At 37.3% G+C, this 23,529-nt stretch overlaps 1 protein-coding gene across 1 annotated transcript in view; it reads right to left on the bottom strand.

The window, feature by feature from the left end:
• Positions 1 to 2,912: 2,912 nt before the first annotated feature.
• The window catches only part of SRFBP1 (serum response factor binding protein 1), a 39,436-nt gene continuing 18,819 nt past the window's right edge, over positions 2,913 to 23,529 (bottom strand). Inside the window, exons 4-8 of the mRNA XM_053474055.1 lie at positions 17,408 to 17,479; positions 7,641 to 7,722; positions 6,170 to 6,908; positions 4,886 to 4,923; positions 2,913 to 3,592 (exon numbers count right to left, since the gene is read on the bottom strand). Of these exons, the coding sequence (XP_053330030.1) occupies positions 3,405 to 3,592; positions 4,886 to 4,923; positions 6,170 to 6,908; positions 7,641 to 7,722; positions 17,408 to 17,479 (1,119 nt within the window). The 3' untranslated portion in view covers positions 2,913 to 3,404. The remainder of the gene's footprint in view (positions 3,593 to 4,885; positions 4,924 to 6,169; positions 6,909 to 7,640; positions 7,723 to 17,407; positions 17,480 to 23,529) is intronic.

Raw genomic sequence — 23,529 nt, forward strand, 5'->3', positions numbered from 1 at the left:
CCATTTGTGTTGGTGACTGTAAATTCTGGTTATATTGGTGCCAAATTGAAATTGTTGTTACATTTATTTTACAGGGATAGTATACGATTTTTCACTTTTTTCAAGTTTTGGTAACAAATGTATCAAAACTGAAATATAAAAAAATTATTATTTATGGAAAAGTCTCAGCTCTGTAGAACACAAGCAGGATTATGTTACATCTCTGTTCAGGATGACTATAGTAAAAGTATTATAGTTCATGGTTATGTAACCGATTCTGCTTCTACATTGCTATAGGCGGCCCATCCACTTTTTAACAAAGTATAACATGGCTCACCCATGCCATGTTTTTTTACTACAGCACTAGTGCTCATATTTCTTATTAAATGTGTCGATACATCAAATTGCAATTAAACAGGATTCTTTATGCTTGGAGTCTCTAAACACTCTAAAGTAGGTGCTGAGATGAATGTCACTGTCGCATGTGAATGCCTTCAATTTGGTGCGCATTGTAGTTTACATTGGTATTTAAAGTGAATTGATGTTACTAATAAGGTACAAATAATGACAGGATTCCTCTCATTGAGTAGCCTTTTCCAGATGATTTCAAGGTGCCACCATGCTACTGGGCCACATGGCTGGGCAAAGTTACCTGCCTCTCCCTCTAATCGCATACATTCCAGACATTATTCATGGACTATCACTGAAAAATGTTTAAAGAACGCTGCTTTAAAAGAACCATGTATTTTTGACGTGACCGCTCAATTTGAAGGAATCAAGCATTCCTCCGGCCGCCCTCCTCCCATTATTGTTTAGCAGACTAGCATGCCACTGTCTGGAGCCTGCAGGGCTCAATTCTAAACCTTTCTGCTGGGGGAAAATGCAGTTGGAACATAAGATTGCACCCCCAGTGCTTGAACACGTGTGCATGCACACCAGACCCAGTAGAGCTGTCTGTAAACTAAAAACAAGCGGTGTTCGTTTTATCAGGGTTGGTTGCTACCGGCTCAGATTTCAATCTTTCAAGCACATTTCATGCAGAACACTTCACAGAGTGGTTGCTGATGTGGCACAGTGTAGTCACAGACATTAAGGAGACGCACATCTTTAGCTTTTTAGTTTATAGTGTTACCAAAACAACTGCAGGAATCCAAAAGAGACAAAAGTAGGTAAAACCAGAAATATCAAGTATCCATTGTTCTTATTAGAGCGCTTCTGTCACAGATCATTCAATTTACTCAAGTTATTAAAAATATATTAATTAAGGATGCAATTTGATTAAATAGAACATATTTTAAACAGCATGTTTATATTAAGCTCAGTGTATTTGCATCAATAAAAAAAAACTACAGCTAGAAGTACAAATTTTCCCTATACCGAAGGGTACTTAAATAGTCACATTTCCATGAGAAAACAGATCGCTAGATGGTAAAAGGTTGGTAAGAGAGGATATGAAAAACTGGACCAAATGTCTGATTGATTACTCCCAATTCTAACACTTATATAGAATACATCGGTTTCATTTTCCTCATTGAAATATGTACTAATATTTTACTATGTTAGGTTTCCTCTGGGGCACACAAACCAACATCTTGGTGTCACATCACATTTTACTCTATACAAAGATAACTTTACAGAGGAACCCCAATATTTTGTGCTAGAGAATTATGCAGTCATCTAAAACAAAGCACATATACAACAAGAAGCATGTTCTCCCCTGCTTGGGCCAACAGAAGAATTTCTGGGAAAGTGGGGATATTTGCATGAAATGTCCTAGATCATACCTTTGGTGGAGGCAGATATATTACCATTCAAAAGAAGAAAACTAAAGAACTTTAAGATATCTAGCAATCATTACGCAGGTTTGAGTAACTCCATAAATCTCAATTTACTACCTTTTAAAGATAACGTCTCAAAAGGCATGACAGATACAATGCCTAAAATTGTGTTTTGCGGCATAATTATGTATTATACAAACTTCCCATCTTGAATACATATTTTCTGGATGCGCTTACACAACTTTAAAGGCAAAGTAACTTGTTTTCTTTTTTTTTGGGGGGGGGGTGTCACCCATGAAATATTTATACATGGTATGTGCCACTTTATTTGCCTTGCTTCTCCATTTTTCAGAATAACTGGCATCTTCAATTGTGTTGAAAAAACATGTACACATCTTTATAAATCATCCCTATAAAGTGTTAACGCTCTTGAATTTCATGCAACATATCCAAATTTTGGAAAGTGATATTTGTTTTAACAAAATAACCAGTGCATTGTAGGACAGGCAGTTGTAACCATGCGCCTGTACTTTTTTGTGATAATTGGGAGTGTCTTAAATGGTGCTGAATTGTAACTTGAATTAAATCCTTAAGCCTATGCTATTAAAAGAGAGAGCTTTATTTGTATTTGAGATAAATTCTGTGAATCGCCTCTTCCCTCTGTTGGTTTTGCTTTTGCTTAAGAAAAAGAAACTTTAAAAACTTTGTTATTCAAAAAATCTCTTATTTATAACACTAGCTAAGTCTTTATTTCACTTTCATATTTCTTTTTTACCTGTCTGTACTATTATCGCAAATTCATGTGAAAATTACTTGAATAAACCATTTCAAGTGTCGCATGTGGTGATTTTGTCTCCAAAAACTCCTTTACAAGTACAAGAATAAATGATTATTACAAAGAATTAAGTATACTGTGCGCATTGTGGAAATCAGATTTTGCCCCATATCAGTAGGACCTTAAACACTTATAAACGGCATTGGGGGTTTTTGTTAACAATATCTCATCAAGTTTATCTGTCTATGGAGATAAAGTTGTGTGAAAGTATTTGGCCCCTGCCTGATATTCCACATAGCTGTATATTTTTGGCAGTGAAGGTTTTGAGAACTCCAAACAAAACCTAATAATAGAAAAAAAGGAAACCCACGAAACAAGACAGAAGTATAAAAATGTCATTTATGTATTAAGGACATTTAGGCAACATGCAGGGCCAAAAAAATGACACACACATCCAACTATGGCCATTAGTTCTCCCAGACTTCATCTGTATCATACTACAGAGACCGAACATATGCAACAGTGTAGATAATCAGACAGGGAGCAAATCTTTTTTTCACGTGAATGCAGGTACAGAAGGAGTGAGAGATCATCTCACTCTGCCATGAGAAAAATAATGCTCAGAATATAATTTTGTTAACATTCTCAATAAGAATTTACATATGATGCTCGGTGGTGAGAAGTCTCTGACATAGCTTGCAGACTATAACATTTACAATTCTTTTATGATTCTTCTTTATAAAAATCCTTAAAAAACTAACAGGATGAATGTCTACTTTTATTGCAAAATCACGAGATGGGTGGGTACAGGTGCAATCAAGAACATTTAAAAGCCTTACTGTACATGATAACTTAAATATATAAAATCCAGACTAATCATCAAATGTGATCTTCTTCCCTTGGAATGCTGTAATCTGAGACATTTGTTGCTTGCGTCTTCGGCTGGCTTCCCAGGAGGGGTGCAGCGATTGCTCTGGTGCTTGTGGTTTACTCCTCGGAAAACTTGCTTGGCCTTTATTAGGTATGGGTTTCCTCATCAGTTTGTTTGCTGGAGGAGCAACTGAAGAGAAATAAAATAAAGTCAGACCCTTCAAATACCATATTTACTAAAAATGTATATAGGTAAGTTGCCTTTATGGAATACAATACTCATAAAACCAGATGTCATTGGTACTGCCATGCAGTGGTTAGCTTCAGATGACCAGAATTTGGTAATTTATAGCATAATGAAATATCGGAGCGATGCTCGGAAGGCAGACTTATCAAGTGATGGGTATGAAAGTTAATCATTTGAAAATCTTCTAAAAATTAGTTTAGAAAGAGTACTGCATATAATTTGCATTTGAATGCCTAAACATGGCCCCCACCAGAAACAACATTTAGGGCATTTTTACACTGAAACTATAAATATCTTTGCATATAACATGACTCGGTTCAGGGCTTGGCTAACCCCAGGAGCACAGTAGCTGTAACTCTACATACAGTGTTGATATATAACAAAAGATGCATGTTGGGTAATTTGGGTCATTTATAAGTGCTGCTACGTGCTGATGTACACTAGCGGTCAAATACTTGGGGCCACTTAGAAATGTTTTTTTTTATTATTTTTTATTTAAAGAAAAGCAGATTTTGTCAATTAAAATAACATTACAGTGGATCAGAAAGTGTAGACATTAATGTTGTAAATAACTATTGTAGCTGGAAATGGCTGATTTTAATGGAATATCCTCATAGGCGTACAGAGGCTCTTTATCACTCCTGTGTTCCAATGGCACGGTGCATTAGATAATCCAAGTTTAAGTTTAAAGGGCCTACTGATCATTAGAAAACCCTTTGGCATTACAGATAGAAATTACCTTGTTTTTCATGGAAAGTGACCCGACAGACATGAATTACTCAGTTATACCTCATACAGCAGGAGGCAGCTCTTTACATGTTTGTTGATAACATGGGAAATGTATACAACTCATGTGGAGAAAACGGCTCGTGGTCCCTAAGATCTGACGGATGCTAATTAGTTTCTAATCAGAAACGGGCTTTAGCCTCATAAATGAGAAAGATGTCTCTGGAATTGATGGATGCAGACACATGCAGGCCTATTTCTATCAATTAATCTGGACATTCCACCATATAGTAAGAATGCTAAGCAAATATTGACTTGCACACCAAGCCAAATATGACTATAATATTTCCAAACACTCAAAGTAGAATTTTTTGAAAAAAATTTCTCCCAAAGCCTTTTATACTAGAAAGGATCACATATCAGCAATGTACTAATTTTAGAGGTACGGTTTGTTCCGCATATCAACATGAAGTCCGCTCAAAAATAGAGAAAAAAAACGAAAATACGTACCAGCCTTTTTATTCTTGACAAAAGGTAAATTAGTCTCTCTGAAAAACAACAAAGAAGAATGAGTACATGGACATTAATTTGTTATTAAATCATAAAAAAAGAGATTCTCTCTTTTATGTGCATTTCTACATATTTGTATAATAAAATGTTCAAGCATCTGGAATTCCATATGTGTTGGCAGCAATGTGTTAAAAAAAGCTAGCAGCATGAAATGAATGATTCAGCGCTCATTATAAGCATACCTGGCAGCAGTGGATGTACTATATGAAAGGGCTGACCTGGTTTGTTTCTCCTTTGGGAAGGTCCGTGTTTCAGGAGAAACTCATCAGGGTTGGCCCTTTACAATGCATAGCAAAGTTGCAGAATTGAAAGGTTTCAGTTCCCCTACAAACTCACAGTTTACATTAAGAGTCAGCTCAACTTTTCTACCATACAAAAAAACTCATCAAGGTTAGCCCTTCATAATCCTGGAGACTTGTTCTGTTTTACGGCAACTTACCATCAGTCGAGGAGCTATCTGGCTTATAAAAACGGCCCATTAAATCTCAAAAATACAACCCTCACGGTTGGTGTCATAGTGTGCTTTGGATACCACCACTTTCCCTTCTCTGCTCGAAAGCTAGATACACTTAGCTGTCAGTCCTGACATTTTGTTGGGATATTATTATTATTATTCTTTTATTTATATACACAGTGCTTTATACAATACATATATTTAAGGGGTATGACAAAACTAGAACTGACAGACAAGCTGATCCATTAGGAAAAGAGGGCCCTTCTCGGATTATGAGTTGTGTATATTTGAACTCTGAGCTGCCTGCGTGATCGTGAGTTGTGTGAATGCTGTGATTTATGAGTGCCTGGTAGGCTGAACATTTATTTTATATACCTTTATATACATAGTTGTAAACTGGATTGTTTTATGAAGCACCAAGTGCATTTTTGTGTTTTAATAGGTGTCTGTAGATTTGAATCAGCCCCCTGTTTGAATTTGACAATGCTGGTTTATGACCATTTAAATTTATATTCCCTTGCCAAAGGACGTGATCTAAAGACTGCATGACGGGGCTTAAATTAACCCTTCAGCGCATACCAATTTAATGTAACTATAAAGATTGACTACGTATTTTCTTTATATTCCAATCCCAGTTACCTTGTTCTGAAATATTCAAACCATCGCCATTTCTTTACCTTACAATAATGGAGCCTTCTACAAAAACCTAACTATGACAATACTTTTAACAATCTCTTACTACGTATTCTTTAAAAATAAAAAACCCTCACCTTTTCACATAGGAAGCTTTCGGTTTAGTATCTGATAAAGATTTGCAGAAGGCTGACTGTAATTTTGCAGTACCAGGAACACGATTCCATTTTTGTGAATTTGAATCTGCAGGTATGCTTTTTGCCTTATCTTGAGAGGAAGACTCTTTCTTTCCTTTGCACTCAGAGTTTTTATCGGACTTTTTTTTCTTTGTTTGCCTTACTTTGCCAATGAAAAAGTCATCACTGCCATCACTGTCACTGTCTTCAAAACCTGAGGACTGCTTGCAAAATCTTTCTTCTGTACTGTCATCGAAATACTCCTTGTCTTCTGTGTCTGAATCTTCAATATCACTGGAATCGCTTACTGGAGGTGGCACCAAAGAAGTGTTTTTTGTGGACGCACTTTTTACTGGGGCAGACATACCATCCACTGCTTCAACCTGGACTTCTATGTCATTGCTTGATGTCTGTTCTTGAACATTTTCTTGAGCAGAGATATTCTCTTTTCTGTCACCCGGCTTTTCCGCAGTGCAGTCAGGTGCCACCAGCATTCGCTTGCACTCCTGAGCTTCTGTATTTTCCTTCTGTGGTTTTGTTTGTTCTGCTTTTCTTTTCCCTTTTGCTTTGACTTGGTTGCATTTGTTTTCGGTTATAGTGCTTATGTTCTGTACACACTCAGGCTGTTTACTATCCTGTTTTACATCACTATCTCCTTCTGGGTTACTTTTTCTAGCTTCTTTGAAAGCCTTGACGGCCTCTAAAAATAAAATTAAAAAAAAAGGGGGGGATACAAATTTTAAGAATATATGTGTAACAGCTTGGGTGCTTAAAAAATATTGAACAAACAATGAAAACATTCACTGAAATGAAAAAAATAATGAAAGAAAACCAAAAAACACAGTCAAAGGTAGTGTAGACAAACACCGAGATGAGCAGTATGTGCCTGGAGAATTCTCAAAGTTATGGCAGGCAGGCAATTATATGATTTACCAAAAGGAGGGCAAGACGAGAAGGAATAGGTAGATTTATATATATATATATATATAAATAACATTCCTACCCTGAGCCGATGAGATGGCACATAGATCTATGTCCTTTGCTCTCTATCTCTACCTGTCTATCTACAGCTTTAGATACGTATATAAATATGTATTATATATTGCTAGTCATGTGGATATTTTAAGATGGCAGGGTGAACATAGGGTGTATAATGATGGCCAATTAGGTGCACATAACTTACACATACATTTGCTCATCAACCAAGTTATTGCAAATTCCATATACATCATGACTTGATAAGCCAGTTAGTCTCATGAACTTAACATGAAACACATCTAAGGAACATCTCACTTAACTTATAGCCAATTGCCTACTCTAATTTTGTTCCAAAGTACTTAATACAAGCTTCATCTATAACGTTATTGGGTGCTAGAACAAAAACGCATGTTTTTCAAATAACTTGAACACTTGATCTGCGATCCTCTCTCACCTTTAATTGCTGAAATTTTATGCTTCAACGAAGGGTTCATGGCCAGTCTGGCAATAGCTCTATTTGTAGCAGTGCTGTTTGGCTGACATAGAAAAGGAGAAAATTGATAAGTACTACAGGTATCTTGTTACAAAGGATATTGAAACAACAAGCCCATACTAAAATTCTAACCACTTTGTTGATGCATTATCCTGTCCTCGAATTATAAAACTATTTACTCTTGAAGGTCTCATGTTTACTTTTTTACCAAAGTCATCACTGTAGACTTTACTACATGATTTAGTCAGTTATGAATGCAAAGGCAGGCTCTGCCTTGCTAACTGTCACTATTAAAGATGTGTAAAAAACTGAGCTCTCTAGCACATTAAGCAAGTAAATCTGAGTAGATCTGAACCATTTATTTAACATATGAGGAATTATAAACACAGAAGAAGGTACTGCTCTTCAACCGCACCAGCAAGAACCACTCTTTGGTATCAGTCATTTACAGCGAACTTGCCTTACATGTTTTTCAGAAATACATTGGACCTATACACCGTGCTTGTCATAATGCTAGCAGATGAATGGATTTTTATTTTTAATGCCTTAGGCTTAGATCCGTCAAGACTTATTTCAGAAACGTAAGGAATGTCCAGCTGATATAGGACAAAACTTAATATCATGCTTTATGTAATCATTTTAGAGATACTTGATTAAACAAAGAACCATTTTACATCCTCAACGGTAATAAAGACTAACACCAATTAAAACCAAACAATAGGGCAGAGACAGGTTAATATAGCATAATAAGTATAATAAGTATAAAGATTTGAAGCACAGGACGTTTAGATGACTGTTCCCATGTTATACACATAAAATGGGATTCTAATTGATACAAACTACTTATATCGATATGCAAACACAATTTCATAAAGTAATTGTATTGAAATCTTATATTTAAATGTAGGAAAAAAGCAACATGATCTGATCTAATAATCCCATAATGCAATGCATCACATGCCAAAAGTATACAAGGAGGTTATAATTCCACCTGTTAACTTGCTACAAATACACAGGTTTTTGCACTATTGGTGATTTCAGTTACACAGCTGGAACAGATATTAAAATAGAGCCCTTGCAATGTAAAGTGAATAAGAACAAACTTTTCTTTTAAATAAAACTTGTGAAATGGAAAAATCCCTGCTTTAACTCAAATTTTAAGTATTCCTACGGTGTGTTGTGTGACAAATAAAAAACACAAACATTCTGAACAAGAATTACTTTTAGTCCCAAATCAAGATTTAAGAAACACACTGATTCATTGATACTCCAGTTCATTATGTCATTAGATCCCCTCCCTGCATTCATTTTTTTCTTCTATTTAGTTAAGCCTGTTAGTGGGAAAATACAGTTTTCCTTCAGACAATGTAAGCCCTATGTTGTGTCCAAAAACACAAACTATGATTTATTTTGCAGGCCTGAATTCTGCCCCGGAGAACCATTGCACAAACCTCTACATTTTCTGTAAATAAACATGAGAGAATGTCTTTTACTGCACAATAACAGGGTTCTGTGCTACACTTCAGTATTGATAAACTACAAAACCAAACCTTTTCAAATGATCCGAACGGTAAAACCGGTATGAACGATCAAAAAAAGCTGAATTGTCTCACGTAAATGTGATAAACCAAACAGGGAAATCTAGATTTGTATATACACTTTCATTCAAAAGTTTGGGGTCACTTAGAAATGTCCTTGGTTTTGAAAGAAAAGCTAATTGTGTCCATTAAAACAACATTATGTGGACCAGAAACACATGCTGACTGTTTAAGTAGTGGTATTAGGGAGTGAATTTGGCGGGAGAGAAGAAGCATTTGACGTATCTATGCTGGCCAATTTTTCATGATGCAAGATCTTAATCATCCCTTTGAACTTCTCTTACATTCAGGGTAGCTTGATGCCTATCCCATGCATGTTTAAATTTCCTCAATATATTGCCCTCTATCACTTCTGATGGAAGGTCGCTCCATTTACATCTAAACCTCTGACCCTCTAGTTTTAGACTATGACCTTTTCTAACATTTCCCCTCCTTTGAAGTAAACCTTCATCCTATACTAAAATGTTTCTACCCAAGATGGATTAAAATCAATATTTTTTTTTTTTTTTTAGGTTATAGTTTATAGATGAAATAGAATTTAGTTATTTAGCATGAGGCAGTATATGCATGCAATATTTACATCTTTGGTAAACTATTTGAATTAAGTTATCCAAACGGAGATTACATCCACATTATTAACAAACAAGGGAATGAAGATTGAGCTGCAGAAGAAGTGTTTTAGGTTTTTTCATGTGGACTGACGGTTAAGGTATTTTTTTTTTTTAAAGCAAATACAAGAATATGTATGCTATATATGTTATTGTGTTAAATAAAACAATTTAAGTAGTTCTACAAATATCACCGATTAACCTAACTAAAATCAGTTCTGATATAGCTGTTTTTACTAACCTGACAGGGTATTATTGTAAGTATGAAATCTTTATCTGGTTGCAGACATTAAAGAATACAACTACCAGCAAGAATGAGTCTTTACATTAAAAAATCATGGCTAGTGAGTTTAATCATGATTTAAATTGACTTGATTGAAATTAAATTCACCATGTTTCTATCACATCTGATTTTTGTCTTCTTTTCTCCAAACTATTCATATTGAGCTCCCATAGTCTTTCATGATACATTTCTATTCTGCAAACCATTCGCTGTTTTAGTCACCCTCTTCTGAACTCTCTCCACTGTATCAATATCCTTCTGGGTCTCCAGAACTCTGCACCTCTGCTCCTTTTCATGTTTTTACTGTGTCCTTCTTACTCAATTAATGCGCCCACAACATAAATTCCCCTGTCAAGGGGAACACCAAGATGTCTCCCGTTTACTGTCAGGGATTGTACCCTGGCGGTGCAAAAACCCCATGACGTAGCAGATACGTCATAGGTCCTCAAAGAGTAGTTTTCCGTGACGTATCCCCCAAGTCGTTAAGAGGTAAAGTCAACAGAAATAAGTAGCTCTCTTCAGTCATAACAGAAAGAACATTGCCCCCAATGCTACATTCTGCCTCGGGATTTTTTACACTCCAAGTGCATTATTTTACATTTATCAACATTAAACTGCAGCTGTCATACTTTCAATCATTCTTCACACTTAGAAATTGTGAAAATGAAATCAAGTACAATAAAAAATATTTATTTAATGTCAAATGAAAACACTCAAATCAAAATAACCCATATTCAATAACAATACTCATTAATAAATCACTAAAGTTTACTTTCTGTCTATTAACTCGAGTGACTCCTATATAGAAGGGACTCACAGCACAATACTCCAAACAGCCCTGTAGTTTTAGAGGGATTTAGGTGGAAATATAAGTAGCATAGTCTTTCACATATTAAGTCATCAGAATGACACAGCTATAAAGCAGGGCTTGACAAATTTTTTTAAATCTAGGAGCCAGCTAAAAAAGTTAGGAGCCAGGACTTTTTTTTGCCCTACACTCACACTTTGCCCCAGCACTCACCCCTGCACCCACACTTTGCCCAGCACTCACAGTCTCACACTTTACCCTAGCCCTCACTTTACCCCAGAACTTTGCCCCAGCACTTTGCCCCAGCACTTTGCCCACACTAAAAAGCACCAGTGCATACTTTTAATTACTATTAATTAATCCCATTAATTAACTATGTCCCCAGTTTCCCATAGGCATCTTTGTAACTAAATAGCTTCCCATAGTCCCATGTTTAGTGACAAAGATGCCTATGGGAAACTGGGGACAGAATTTGCCTTAGCTTCCCATAATCTCATGTTTAGTGACAGATGCCTATGGGCGACTGGGGGCAAAGGCAAATTCTGTCCCCAATTTCCTATAGGCATCTTTGTCACTAAATAGCTTCCCATAGTCCCATGTTTAGTGACAAAGATGCCTATAAGAAATTGGGGACAGAGTTTGCTTTTGCCCCCAGTCTCCCATAGCCATCTTTGTCCCAGCCTCCCACTGCCAAGCATGCCCCCAGTTACTTCCACTTACCTGACCCCGATGTGCACTCTGTTGGATTCCCGCTGCTGCTGCCGGCGGCTCCACCCTCCTCACTGAACAGGGCTGGCACCGCCCACAAAGGTCACTGAGCAGCGCTGGTGCCGCCCGCGAAAGTTATTGAGTGGCGCCGGCTGACTCACTTCTATTTCGAATCGACAGGGGCAGCATTTTAATAAGCCGTCCCCGTTGATCCGAAATAGAATTGAGTCAGCTGGCCAGCGCGACTCAGTGACCTTCGTGGGAGGTGCCAGCTCCGTTCAGTGAGGAGGGTGGGCGGAGCCGCCTGCAGCAGCGGGGTTGTCTGCATTGCACAGACGCCCGCTGCTGCCGGAAAGGAGGATCCAAGTCCCCTGCAACGCCGCGGGGGATCTGGATCCTAAACCCAATTATAGGTTTGGCTCACAAACACCTAGGCGCCAGGAAAAAATTATCAGTCGCCATGGCGACCTGGCGCCTGGGATTTGTCGAGCCCTGCTATAAAGCAAGATTTAACCTTCTGATGAATTTCTGGGGAAATGCATGGTTTGAGTGTCATCTGGGACGAAGGGGAGTAAAGTACTCATGAGAGGAAGGTTATCAGGTTATGTGAGTTTTGAAGTGCCTTGAACTGTATATTCTAAAACAGAGAAGTTTAAATAATGGCTGTGGGTATAGTGGGGCGTCTGTATTAAAGGGAAGGGTTTCAAGTGTTGTAGACAGTTTTGCTGTGTTGGCCAGAGAGCGAGACATGGGATAAAGAGAAATCTAGCATGGGGCAGCCACTATATTAGGTTTAGTGCAGCAGGTCCATGGGGTAACAGCACCTTCGCCACAAAATCTTCAAATACTTAGGACAAAAAACTCTGCATTAACCACAGAAGTAATGGTCACAACGAAACTCTGTGCTTAAGAATGCTGCCAAAGATGTCACTACATTTATAGGGGATGCTTTCTACTAACAAAATATACTCCTAGATGGCAAACCTTTAGTTTCTATTACATGGTCAGAATGAAATCTGAACTACCACACAAGTTCTACCTTTTTTATGTGGTTGTCAGAAACACAGCTAACTTATGGGGAATGAAAACCGCAATTTCCTGAGAACTTTCTTTGGTAAACACAAAATGCAGAGTTTAAACAAGGGTAGCGGCGGTTTCTATCAGAACATGGCTTTCATTTTTCTGTGATTATGCCAAGAGTAGCTCTAATTTATCATTTAGAAAATAAGTGAGGATTGTAGATTTAATCTCTTGGTCTATTGACAACCAACATTGTAGAATGTAGTTTTTGACTTAATTGTATTTTCCCAAAAATGAAATGAGCAGAAATTACGTAGACCGATTTTCTTTCCCTTCTTCCTCTTCCCTCCCCTCTCTCTATACAACATTGCACATAATGTTATCCAGCAGTCCCCGTATCCGCACATACACTCATCTGACGGACCCTAAACACTCATCCCACTCCCACAACACTATCTGGTTGAGCTCTGGGCTATATGTTTAATCTGGCAGACATGCTTTTAAAAATCGGAGGTTAAGGTTTATTAATCTACTTACTGTAAAACCTCAAATCTTTATTATACTGTACAGAATATCTTTATATGCATCCTGGGCAATTTTGGTTTTTTACTACTAATGGACCATTAATATACTTTTGTCTGTTTCTTCCAAATCTCACATCAGCCATCTTCTAATACAGGTCTTGTCAAAAACAACTGAAATCATAAAAGTAAATATTACCCCATGTACTGCATAATACAGTTTATATCATATTACCTTATCAGTAGCTGCGCTTGTACTCTAGTAATACAGCAACACCAAAAAAAAATCAGTATCTAGAATCCCAGATTCCAACGATAATCATCAGTTCTTATATTGCAAAGCATGATAGGACATGCACCTGTTAGCAGCTTTATAAGCATTTATAATAAAATAACAAAAACATTTTACCAAAAACATTTTAATTTGATCTGTGAAAATTATCGGTGTTGTGGTTGTAACCAGCGAGGGCAAGAAACCGGTTTGCCTGACAAGTATAATTTAATTATGCAGGTATTGTCCCCTGTATCTTCAAGAGAAGACTGGCTATGACACACACGTGACCTGTTTGTAGTAGCAGAAGCTATTTTGAAGCCTGTGGAAGAGATGCCAATCGCCTCCATTAATCCATGCTGCCCTTCCATCCAATTGTACAGCCATGTCTAGAGGTTTCCTTGCTATTCACACATATATTTACTATTTTACTTTAGCATTCTTGGGCAGCAGTCATATTTAATCCTGTGGTGTGGGTGCTTACCAATGTATAGTCTAAGTCGTAATAAAGAAGAAATGCTTACCATTCCAGTAAGAATTCTTGTGATCAGCTATAAAAGAATAGTTTTATTCTGATCTCAAGATTGAAATTTCACCAGTTTCATTAAGTTATTTTTTTCTGTGTCTGGGAAGTTTCCTGCATTGGAATCTGTTTTTCATTTCTATTGGAATCTGGAGCAGTGGGGAATGTGTCTAAACTTTCCACCTTCAGCATTATGTCTGACAGTATTTGGTACAAACGGGGGAAAAAAACAAACCTTTCTAATATGGTAAGTGGAAAGCTTTGGCTGATTTCATGTGTTTGTTTAAAGTACAAGTTACACTCTAAATATATGAAGCATTACCTTCAAGCTTATCATGTTCAAATGATCATTATGATTATTTGTTATAATGGACTTCAACAGGACTGTTACCACTTGCATACTTGTAACAATACATTACTCATCAACCATACTGAAACCTCACTCCTCAGTTAAGGATCAAAATCAAAACACCAACGTCACAATCATTTATAAGGTTTATAATATTGTGTTTTTTTTGTTTTTTTTTTACTGAGAAAGTGTGAAAATATTAAAGGGACAGTTTACTTTATCTGAAAGCCCCACTGAAGAATGTGTATCAAATAAGTACTTTAACATGCATTCTATTTCTGCAGAGCCACCCCCCATGGATTTGCAAGGGGGACAACCTAGAAATTTAGAGGGATTTCTCAATTATCATTTATATTATAAGAGCAAAAGATGTCAGGAATGTCCATTTAGGTAGTCCTTAGTCATATTACACATTTGAAGAACAATTTATCTCTCTACTATCGCCCATTCCTGCCTGCTATCTGGTCCCTGGTATTAACTATATGAGCCAATATCACAGTCCAGGGGTTGACCGTGGAAACAGCAAGCTCAGCTCATCACGGTTTGCTTAGAAGAAACTAAAATAAAAAAAAGTTAGTTACCTTAAGCTATTTTGTTTCTTGTATGCTGCCCAATAAATATTCACTCTATACGTATCAATGAAATAACTTTCAACAGGAGCTTGGCTGGAGGCTGCTCAAACGCATTGGCATTCAAGGTTACCCAATGCTGATAACTGCAATAAACTGACAGAAGGTGTCAATGCTACTACTTTAACTGGCCATCTTTAAATTAAAACTGATCTATTTTACTGCATAGTGAAAATGCACTGGAGTCCACACAAAATGGTCTAAAATATGCATTAAAATGAATTTTGTGGACCAGATCGCCCACTTTAATTATTCTTCATGTGGCTATTCAAATATACCACTGTGATTAATAATTACCATAAGTGTCTTTAATAATATAATTTAACGGTTCTGGAACTGCTAAACAGTCCCTACTGGCTAACCTATACTTTGATATAACACATTTCCATACTTCACATTTTCCACATATATGGTAAAACGAAAGACTTGAAGGAGCTATGAACTACTCATGTAGAGGTTGTTCATTCAGAAGGTTAAGTAGGTCTCATCCAGAGTGGTTAGATATTCCACTGTAAAGAGAAGGTGTCATATTATAAAAAATATGCTTCACTTTTAAATGAACTATACATGCTCTGCTTTTTTTCTCGCAGAGGAAATCAGAACATTATGCAGCAAGCAGTTTTATGAAACACAGAGCTGTAAAATTTTGTAAGTTGACACAAGCTGTAGTACTTGGACTAGTAAAGAATTTATGGTATGAAGACGTGTAATATATATTTATGTATGTGTGTGTGTCTGTGTACTGCGAGTGTGTAAATATCAGCCATAACATTGTGACCACTGACGGGTGAAGTGAATAACCTGTCAGTGGGTGGGATATATTAGGCAGCAAGTGAACATTTCGTCCTCAAAGTTGTGTTAGAATGTGTTAGAAGCGGGAAAAACGGGCAAGCTTGAGGTTCTGAGCAGCTTTGAGAAGGGCCAAATTGTGATGGCTAGAGGACTGGGTCAGAGCATCTCCAAACCTGCAGCTCTTGTGTGGTGTTCCCAGTCTACAGTGGTCAGTTCCTATCAAAAACAGTCCGAGGAAGAAAAAGTGGCAAACCGGTGACAGGGTCATGGGCCGCCAAGGCTTATTGATGCACGTGGGTAGCGAAGGCTGACCTGTGTGGTCAAATCCAACAGACTAGCTACTGTAGCTCACATTGCTGGAACAGTTAATGTTGGTTCTGATAGAAAGGTATCAGAACACACAGTACATTGCAGTTTGTTACATATGGGGCCAGTCAGGGGGCCCATGTTGACACCTATCCACTGCCGAAACTGCCTACAATCGGCACATGAGCATAAGAACCAGAGCAAGGTGCAATGGAAGAAGGTAGCCTGGTCTGATGAATCACGTTTTCTATTATATCACGTGGGCAGCTAGGTTAATGTGCATCGCTTACCTGGAGAACACATGGCACCAGGATGCACTATGGGAAGATGGCAAGCCAGCAGATGCCTGTGTGATGCTTTGGGCAATGTTCTGCTGGGAAACCTGGGATTCTGCCATTGATGTGGATGCTACTTTGACATGTACCACATACACCCTTTCATGGACATGGTATTTCCTGATGGTATTGGCCTCTTTCAGCAGGATAACGCGTCCCGCCACAAAGCAAAAATGTTTCAAGATTGGTTTGAGCAACACAACGACGATTTCCAGGTGTTGACTTGACCTCCAAATTCCCCAGATCTCAATCCAAACGAGCATCTGTGGGATGTGCTGGACAAACAAGCTTTAGGTAAAAATGCCTGTCTTCAAGTCTGAATGGATGACCTCTAGTTCTTTGCACAGTCCTGCTTATGAATAGGTCACCAGAGTGTTGCCGATAGTGCCCTTGTATGTGGCTTACGGTGCCCACTGAACTCTCAGTTAGTAGGGTTAACTTTTGTTGGCTGCTGTTCCACAAATATCAAATGCTTTTTGTTGTATTTCTTGCACAGAAAAACAGACTCCAAATGACATTCAGTCATTTATGTTGTATATTTATAGATTTGAAACTTGTATCATATTGACTTGTATCAACAGAGAATACTGAGGCTTTGGCACTGCCTACTAGTAAATTTCACTAGCTATATTCCATTAACACAAATAAAAAAAATATAATTATAACAAAAGAAAAAATGAAAATCTGTAGGTATCCAAGGACCAGTTGTTTGCGACATTGCAAGTCATCGGTTATGAACACGTTTAGCATTGGTTGGCTGTATTTATAAAAATGAGCATTATCAATGTGAATACACATCCACAGTACAGTCATAAAATATTTTAAGGAAATTGACATTTGCTTAATCTATATGTATATCTTGCTCATAATTCTATTCTCAGGATGTTCTGACGATTTTTAGCATTAACAAGAAAAGAGATGAGGCTACCATGGCCGATCATGACAGGAACAAGACATGAAATGGATGCATACCATACCTTTTTGCATACTTTATCAAAATCTATTTCTTTCTGTAAAGCTGTTTTTGTCACGTCATCAGGTCTCAATTCCTGTTGGGTAGAAAAGAGATTTTAAGATGGTTATATTCCTATTTTGTATTGTGGTAAAGAGCAGAGTAGATATTGTGAGTGCTGTTTGGCTCAAAGAAAAAATGTTGCAAGAGCAATTTTATGACAGTTAAGCAGTTTTAAGGATACAGGATTTAGCATAGAGAGATTCAGAGAGATAAGCAGTACAGAACCACACTGTACTGGACACGGCTGATGTAAGTGTTGAATCACCCTGGAGAGTGATCTCATGAACATTAACCCCATCAGGTCCGGTGGATGTTATATCCTAAGGCCCAGAATCTTTGTCATTTTTGCCATACGTTTGTTAAACCTTTACGATATTTGACGATACACAATTTGTTTGGGAGAAGTAGGACCTTCTTTTTAAAACCATAGAAATACATAAAACATTATTAGTGATAAAAAAAAATCCCTATACTAAAGGAAAAAAAAGTCACATTTGTTTGCAATCTTGCTCAAGTTTTCTTCTATACTGCAAAAACCCACAGCTGATCAATAACAATTTATGTTCAACATCTCTCGATTACAGTCATACCCCACATACATATTTTTTGTTTGTTTGCATATTTCCTTATATTATATTTTTTAATACTATTGCCATAAAAGGTTTGGGCTAGTGATTTTTTTTTTTATATTTTTTCTTTACTTATAGCGGCTAAGGGGCAACTTTTTAAGAAAAAAAATATGTATTGCTGATTGCAATATGTGTGATCAGCCAGCAGGGGATCAGTGTACCAGCACAACAGCCTGATATCTGCCGTAATGGGCTGTTTGCCACAGATTTTAAGTTCATACCAGTACATCCTAAGGGGACTGAAAGGGTTGAACATAGCTTAGAAAATTTGGGGACAGTTGCAGAATTCTATAAACTTCGGTAGTAACTAGGCTTTCTATGATCTAAAAGTGAACACACACAAACATTATGATGGAGAAACAGGACTGTACTCTGTAGTCACAAAGGGAAAATGTAGCTGCTTATTTGCAATATAGCTATCAATTTTAATACCGTAGTTTATTAATCTCAATTATCAGGTTCACTCATCAATCAGAACCTTGGTCCAATGTGCCAGACTGTCAGGGCAAAAAGAGGCTGTTATGATCAATGGACTAATACATTTAGATTATTATGGATATTTTAACACTGAATTTAACTGAATTTAACTGAGAAAGCAAATAACTCAGATGTTGAATGGTCTTATTTCAACAGAAGCATTACATTTACATAATGTAATTTACATAATTACACATGCATTACATTTTCAGGGGACTGCCTGGGACACTGCAGCGTCCCTTTAGTAGTAGTGGACTGCATTAGGTTTGCCCGGTGTTACATAAAAGTAAAGAAAAAAAAATCTACACGTTTCAGATTTTCAGGGGCGAGATGGAAGCTCACGTGCAGAACATTAATCTATTTGTGAACGAAAGACTGACATTTTAATTTCAAAAGGGACTACCTCAATCTGTAAGAATGGAAGCTGTTCAGAAAAATCATTCTGCATTTTATTATTGTAAACCTGGAAAAGTAATTCCTATGTAGTCTAACATAACATGCCTCATGTTTTTAACAGATGAGGATTTCCATGCTATGATACGTTTTCATAACATATTGCAAATGGAACTGGAATTCCTTTCCACCTACGCTAATGCTTTTTCACTCATCTATAGGTTACCTCTATAGGTTTAATGTTTTAACTATAAGGTTTAAGGATTTATATTGGCAATTATTGATTGGCTGCCTAGAAAATCAGAACATTCACTTACATTAAACCAGGTAACATTTTTTTTTAGTCAGAAGAAATCAGACAAAATCACTCCAATAGAAGATGTTAAGTGTAGAGTATAATTAGGACCTTAAGGGCATAATTTAAAAACAGGCTCTTATATTCTTAACCTAGGGGCTGACAGATGTTGTATTTAACCTGTCAACAAATAGTGTAAAAAGCAGTAATTTATACCCTGTTGAATAATCTAAAGCTGCTTTTAGGTGACAGATCCACTTTAGATGACCATATTTTATTACAATGCTATATGATGCAGGAAGATCACATCAGGTTGACAACCTTGGTCTTTTAATGGACAGTCTGGCAAGGGCTGGATTATAAAAGTACATCAATAAAACCCAGGCACACATCTAAATGCGCTCCATAGTATACAGATCTTGGTGCAAATAGGACTACAGATAGAATTTTGTGAATGCAAGCCTACCTACTATTGAGTGAGGTCCCAGAAACCAGTGTCCTAATACCTTTCGGTAAAAGAAAACCAACCCCGACTATATGAACATGTAATATAAATGACCATAAATTACCCATGCAGATTTAAAGCCGATTTGCTGTCCTGTTTGCAGTTCATGTAAAGTTTTAGTTACAATTTGCACAGAAACATTGTTTACTCACATAGTATGTTTCAGTTTAATCTAATATAAATACTCCCTATATGAACAATGCTCATTTTGCTGCATTTCATATATATTTTAGTGATCTTTCATATTTCGTCACAAATGAAATTCTACTGAAAGTCCCAAAAACATGTCAGGAAAATGTGAGGCTCTTGGCAGTTATGTAATTCATATACAGTCATTCACATACACTTGTGGCTGTGAGTAATGATCCTCATTCTCAGGTAGCAGTTGTATTGCAAAGGGTGGAATGGAGTCATCCTCTGGTGTCACCAACTAGCCCCTGGTAGCCAGCACCACCACATTTTCCCCAACCCTGAGAGTTCAGCTTCTAAAAATAGGGATTACATCAAACCATTTGCACATGGCAGATGAATAAATGCTACCTTATAACTTTATTTTTTAGCTCCACCTAACAGCAACCAGGATAGCTATTAAAAACCACAATAACTGGCATTTCAAGCTAAAATAGAACGTCTGCCTTTAATTATCTACAGAGTGGATCTCTCAGCACAGGGTTGAAACTGCTAGTATAAACTCATCATCATCATCCGCTTTCTGCATCCCAGGAGCAAATAACGCAACTAGAATAATGTACCGGGAAATAAATGCATTCGTTCAGGAAGCTCAAAATTGGGTCTCGAGTCTCAAATTATATGTGAGCCGTCAGACATGACATGGAAAAAACTCAATATTAGGCTTTCTTTAAAGAGAATATCACTGTAATTTACATACATAACTACCATAGATATTTCAAGAAAGTAGCATGTTGGAAATGTAACTACCATGGTTTATACTATTGGTAATCGTTATAATAGGTTTTCATAGAAACATAGAAACATAGAAACATAGAAAGTGACGGCAGATAAGAGCCAGAAGGCCCATCCAGTCTGCCCAACCTCTGAGTACTCTCCTTTAGTACTTGCCCTTATCCTATATCTAGCTTGGCATTATGCCTATCCCATGCTTGCTTAAATGACTTTACTGTATTAACATCTACCACTTCCACTGGGAGGCTATTCCATGCGTCCACTACCCTTTCCGTAAAGTAATATTTTCTGATGTTACCATTAAACCTTTGCCCCTCTAGTTTATGCTTGTGTCCTCTTGTTGCGGTTTTATTTCTTCTTTTAAATAAACTTTCTTCCTTTACTTTGTTGATTCCCTTTAAGTATTTAAATGTTTCTATCATATCCCCCCTGTCCCGTCTTTTTTCCAGGCTATATAGGTTAAGATCCTTTAACCTGTCCTGGTAAGGTTTATTTTGTAATCCATAAACCATTTTAGTAGCCCTTCTCTGCACTTTCTCCAACATATCTATATCCTTCTGGAGATATGGTCTCCAGTACTGTACACAATACTCCAAGTGAGGTCTCACCAGTGATCTGTACAGCGGCATGAGCACTTCCCTCTTCCTACTGCTAATACCTCTCCCTATACAACCAAGCATTCTGCTAGCATTACCTGCTGCTCTACTGCATTGTCTACCTACCTTTAAATCCTCAGAAATAATTACCCCTAAATCCCTTTCCTCACACGTTGAGGTTAGGACAGTACCAAATAGTCTATACTCTGCCCTTGGGTTTTTATGCCCCAGGTGCATTACTTTGCATTTATCCACGTTAAATGCCAATTGCCACAGCTCTGACCATTTTTCCAGCTTACCTAGATCGTTTGCCATTTGGCTTCTTCCTCCAGGAACATCAACCCTGTTGCAAATTTTTGTGTCGTCGGCAAATAAACATACCTTTCCATCAACACCATCTGCAATATCACTAATGAAAATATTAAAGAGAATGGGTCCAAGTACAGATCCCTGAGGTATCCCACTGGTAACAAGACCTTGTTCTGAATATACGCCATTGACTACAACCCTCTGTTTTCTGTCACTCAGCCACTCCTTAATCCATTCAACAACATTGGGATCTAAACCCAGAGATTGCAGTTTATTTATAAGTCTTCTATGTGGGACTGAGTCAAAGGCCTTACTGAAATCCAGATACGCAATGTCTACTGCACCACCTTGATCAATTACTTTAGTCACCCAATCAAAAAAATCAATAAGATTTGTTTGGCAAGATCTTCCTGAGGAAAACCCATGTTGTTTTTGATCTTGAAAGCCATGTGACTTCAGATGTTCAACAATCCTTTCCTTTAACATTGTTTCCATTAATTTTCCCACTACAGATGTAAGACTAACTGGCCTGTAGTTGCCCGACTCCTCCCTACTGCCTTTTTTGTGTATAGGCACAACATTCGCTACTTTCCAATCCCCAGGGACAACTCCCGTTACCAATGATTCGTTAAATATATCAGTTAACGGTTTTGCTAGTACACCCCCAAGCTCTTTTAATAACTTGGGGTGTATCCCATCAGGCCCCATCGACTTATTTGTCTTTACCTTAGACAACTGAAGTAAAACCTCCGCCTCGATAAACTCACATATTTCAAATGATTCAGTCTTTTTTCCCAACTGAGGTCCCATTCCATCATTCTCATCTGTAAAAACTGAACAGAAATATTCATTGAGACAGTCAGCTAAACCTTTATCCTCTTCTACATATATGCCTTTTGTTTTTAGTCTAACTAATCCTTGTTTAACTTTCCTTTTCTCATTTATATATCTAAAAAATGTTTTATCTCCATTTTTTACTGATAGGGCAATTCGCTCTTCTGCCTGTGATTTGGCAGTTTTTATAACTTTCTTTGCCTCTTTCTGCCTAATTTTATAGATCTGTCTATCTTCCTCACTTTGGGTATTTTTGTATCTACTAAAGGCTAACTTCTTGTCTTTCACGATTTTGGCCACTTCTGCAGAGTACCACAGCGGTTTCCTTAATTTTTTACTCTTACTGACCAACCTAATACAATTTTCTGTTATCTTCAATAAAACAGCTTTTACAAAATCCCATTTCTCCTGAACACCATTTAAATTGCCCCAGTCTGATAATGACTCCTCTATACATTTTCTCATTTTAGAAAAGTCAGCTTTTCTAAAATCTAAAACTTTTGTTTTTGTGTGGTGTGACTCAGTCACTGTTTGTATATTAAACCACACAGACTGATGATCACTAGATCCCAAACTTTCACCTACAGAAATATCTGTTAACAAATCTCCATTTGTGAACACTAAATCCAATGTGGCCTCCTTACGAGTTGGTTCCTCAACCACCTGTTTTAAAGATAATCCCAATAAGGAGTTTAGAATATCCGCACTCCTGGTACAACCAGCTACTTTCGTTTTCCAGTTCACATCAGGGAGATTAAAGTCACCCATGATTATAACATCCCCCTTCACTGTCATTTTAGCTATTTCCTCCACTAGTAGATTATCGAGTTCTTCTACTTGTCCTGGGGGTCTATAAATCACACCTATGCGAGTTACTTTACTTTTGCCAAATTGTACTGTAACCCAAACCGACTCTAAGTTCTCTTCACCAACTTGTATTAAGTTAGATTTTATGTTATTTTTCACATATAGGGCCACCCCTCCCCCTTTCCTGCCCTTTCTATCTTTTCTATATAAAGAGTACCCCGGTATTGATATGTCCCAGTCATTTTTCTCATTATACCATGTCTCAGTAACAGCCACTATATCAACATTCTCAGTTGCCACAACTGTTACAAGTTC

Source organism: Spea bombifrons, chromosome 1, assembly GCF_027358695.1.
Source record: "Spea bombifrons isolate aSpeBom1 chromosome 1, aSpeBom1.2.pri, whole genome shotgun sequence".
NCBI classification, from domain to species: Eukaryota; Metazoa; Chordata; class Amphibia; order Anura; family Pelobatidae; genus Spea; species Spea bombifrons.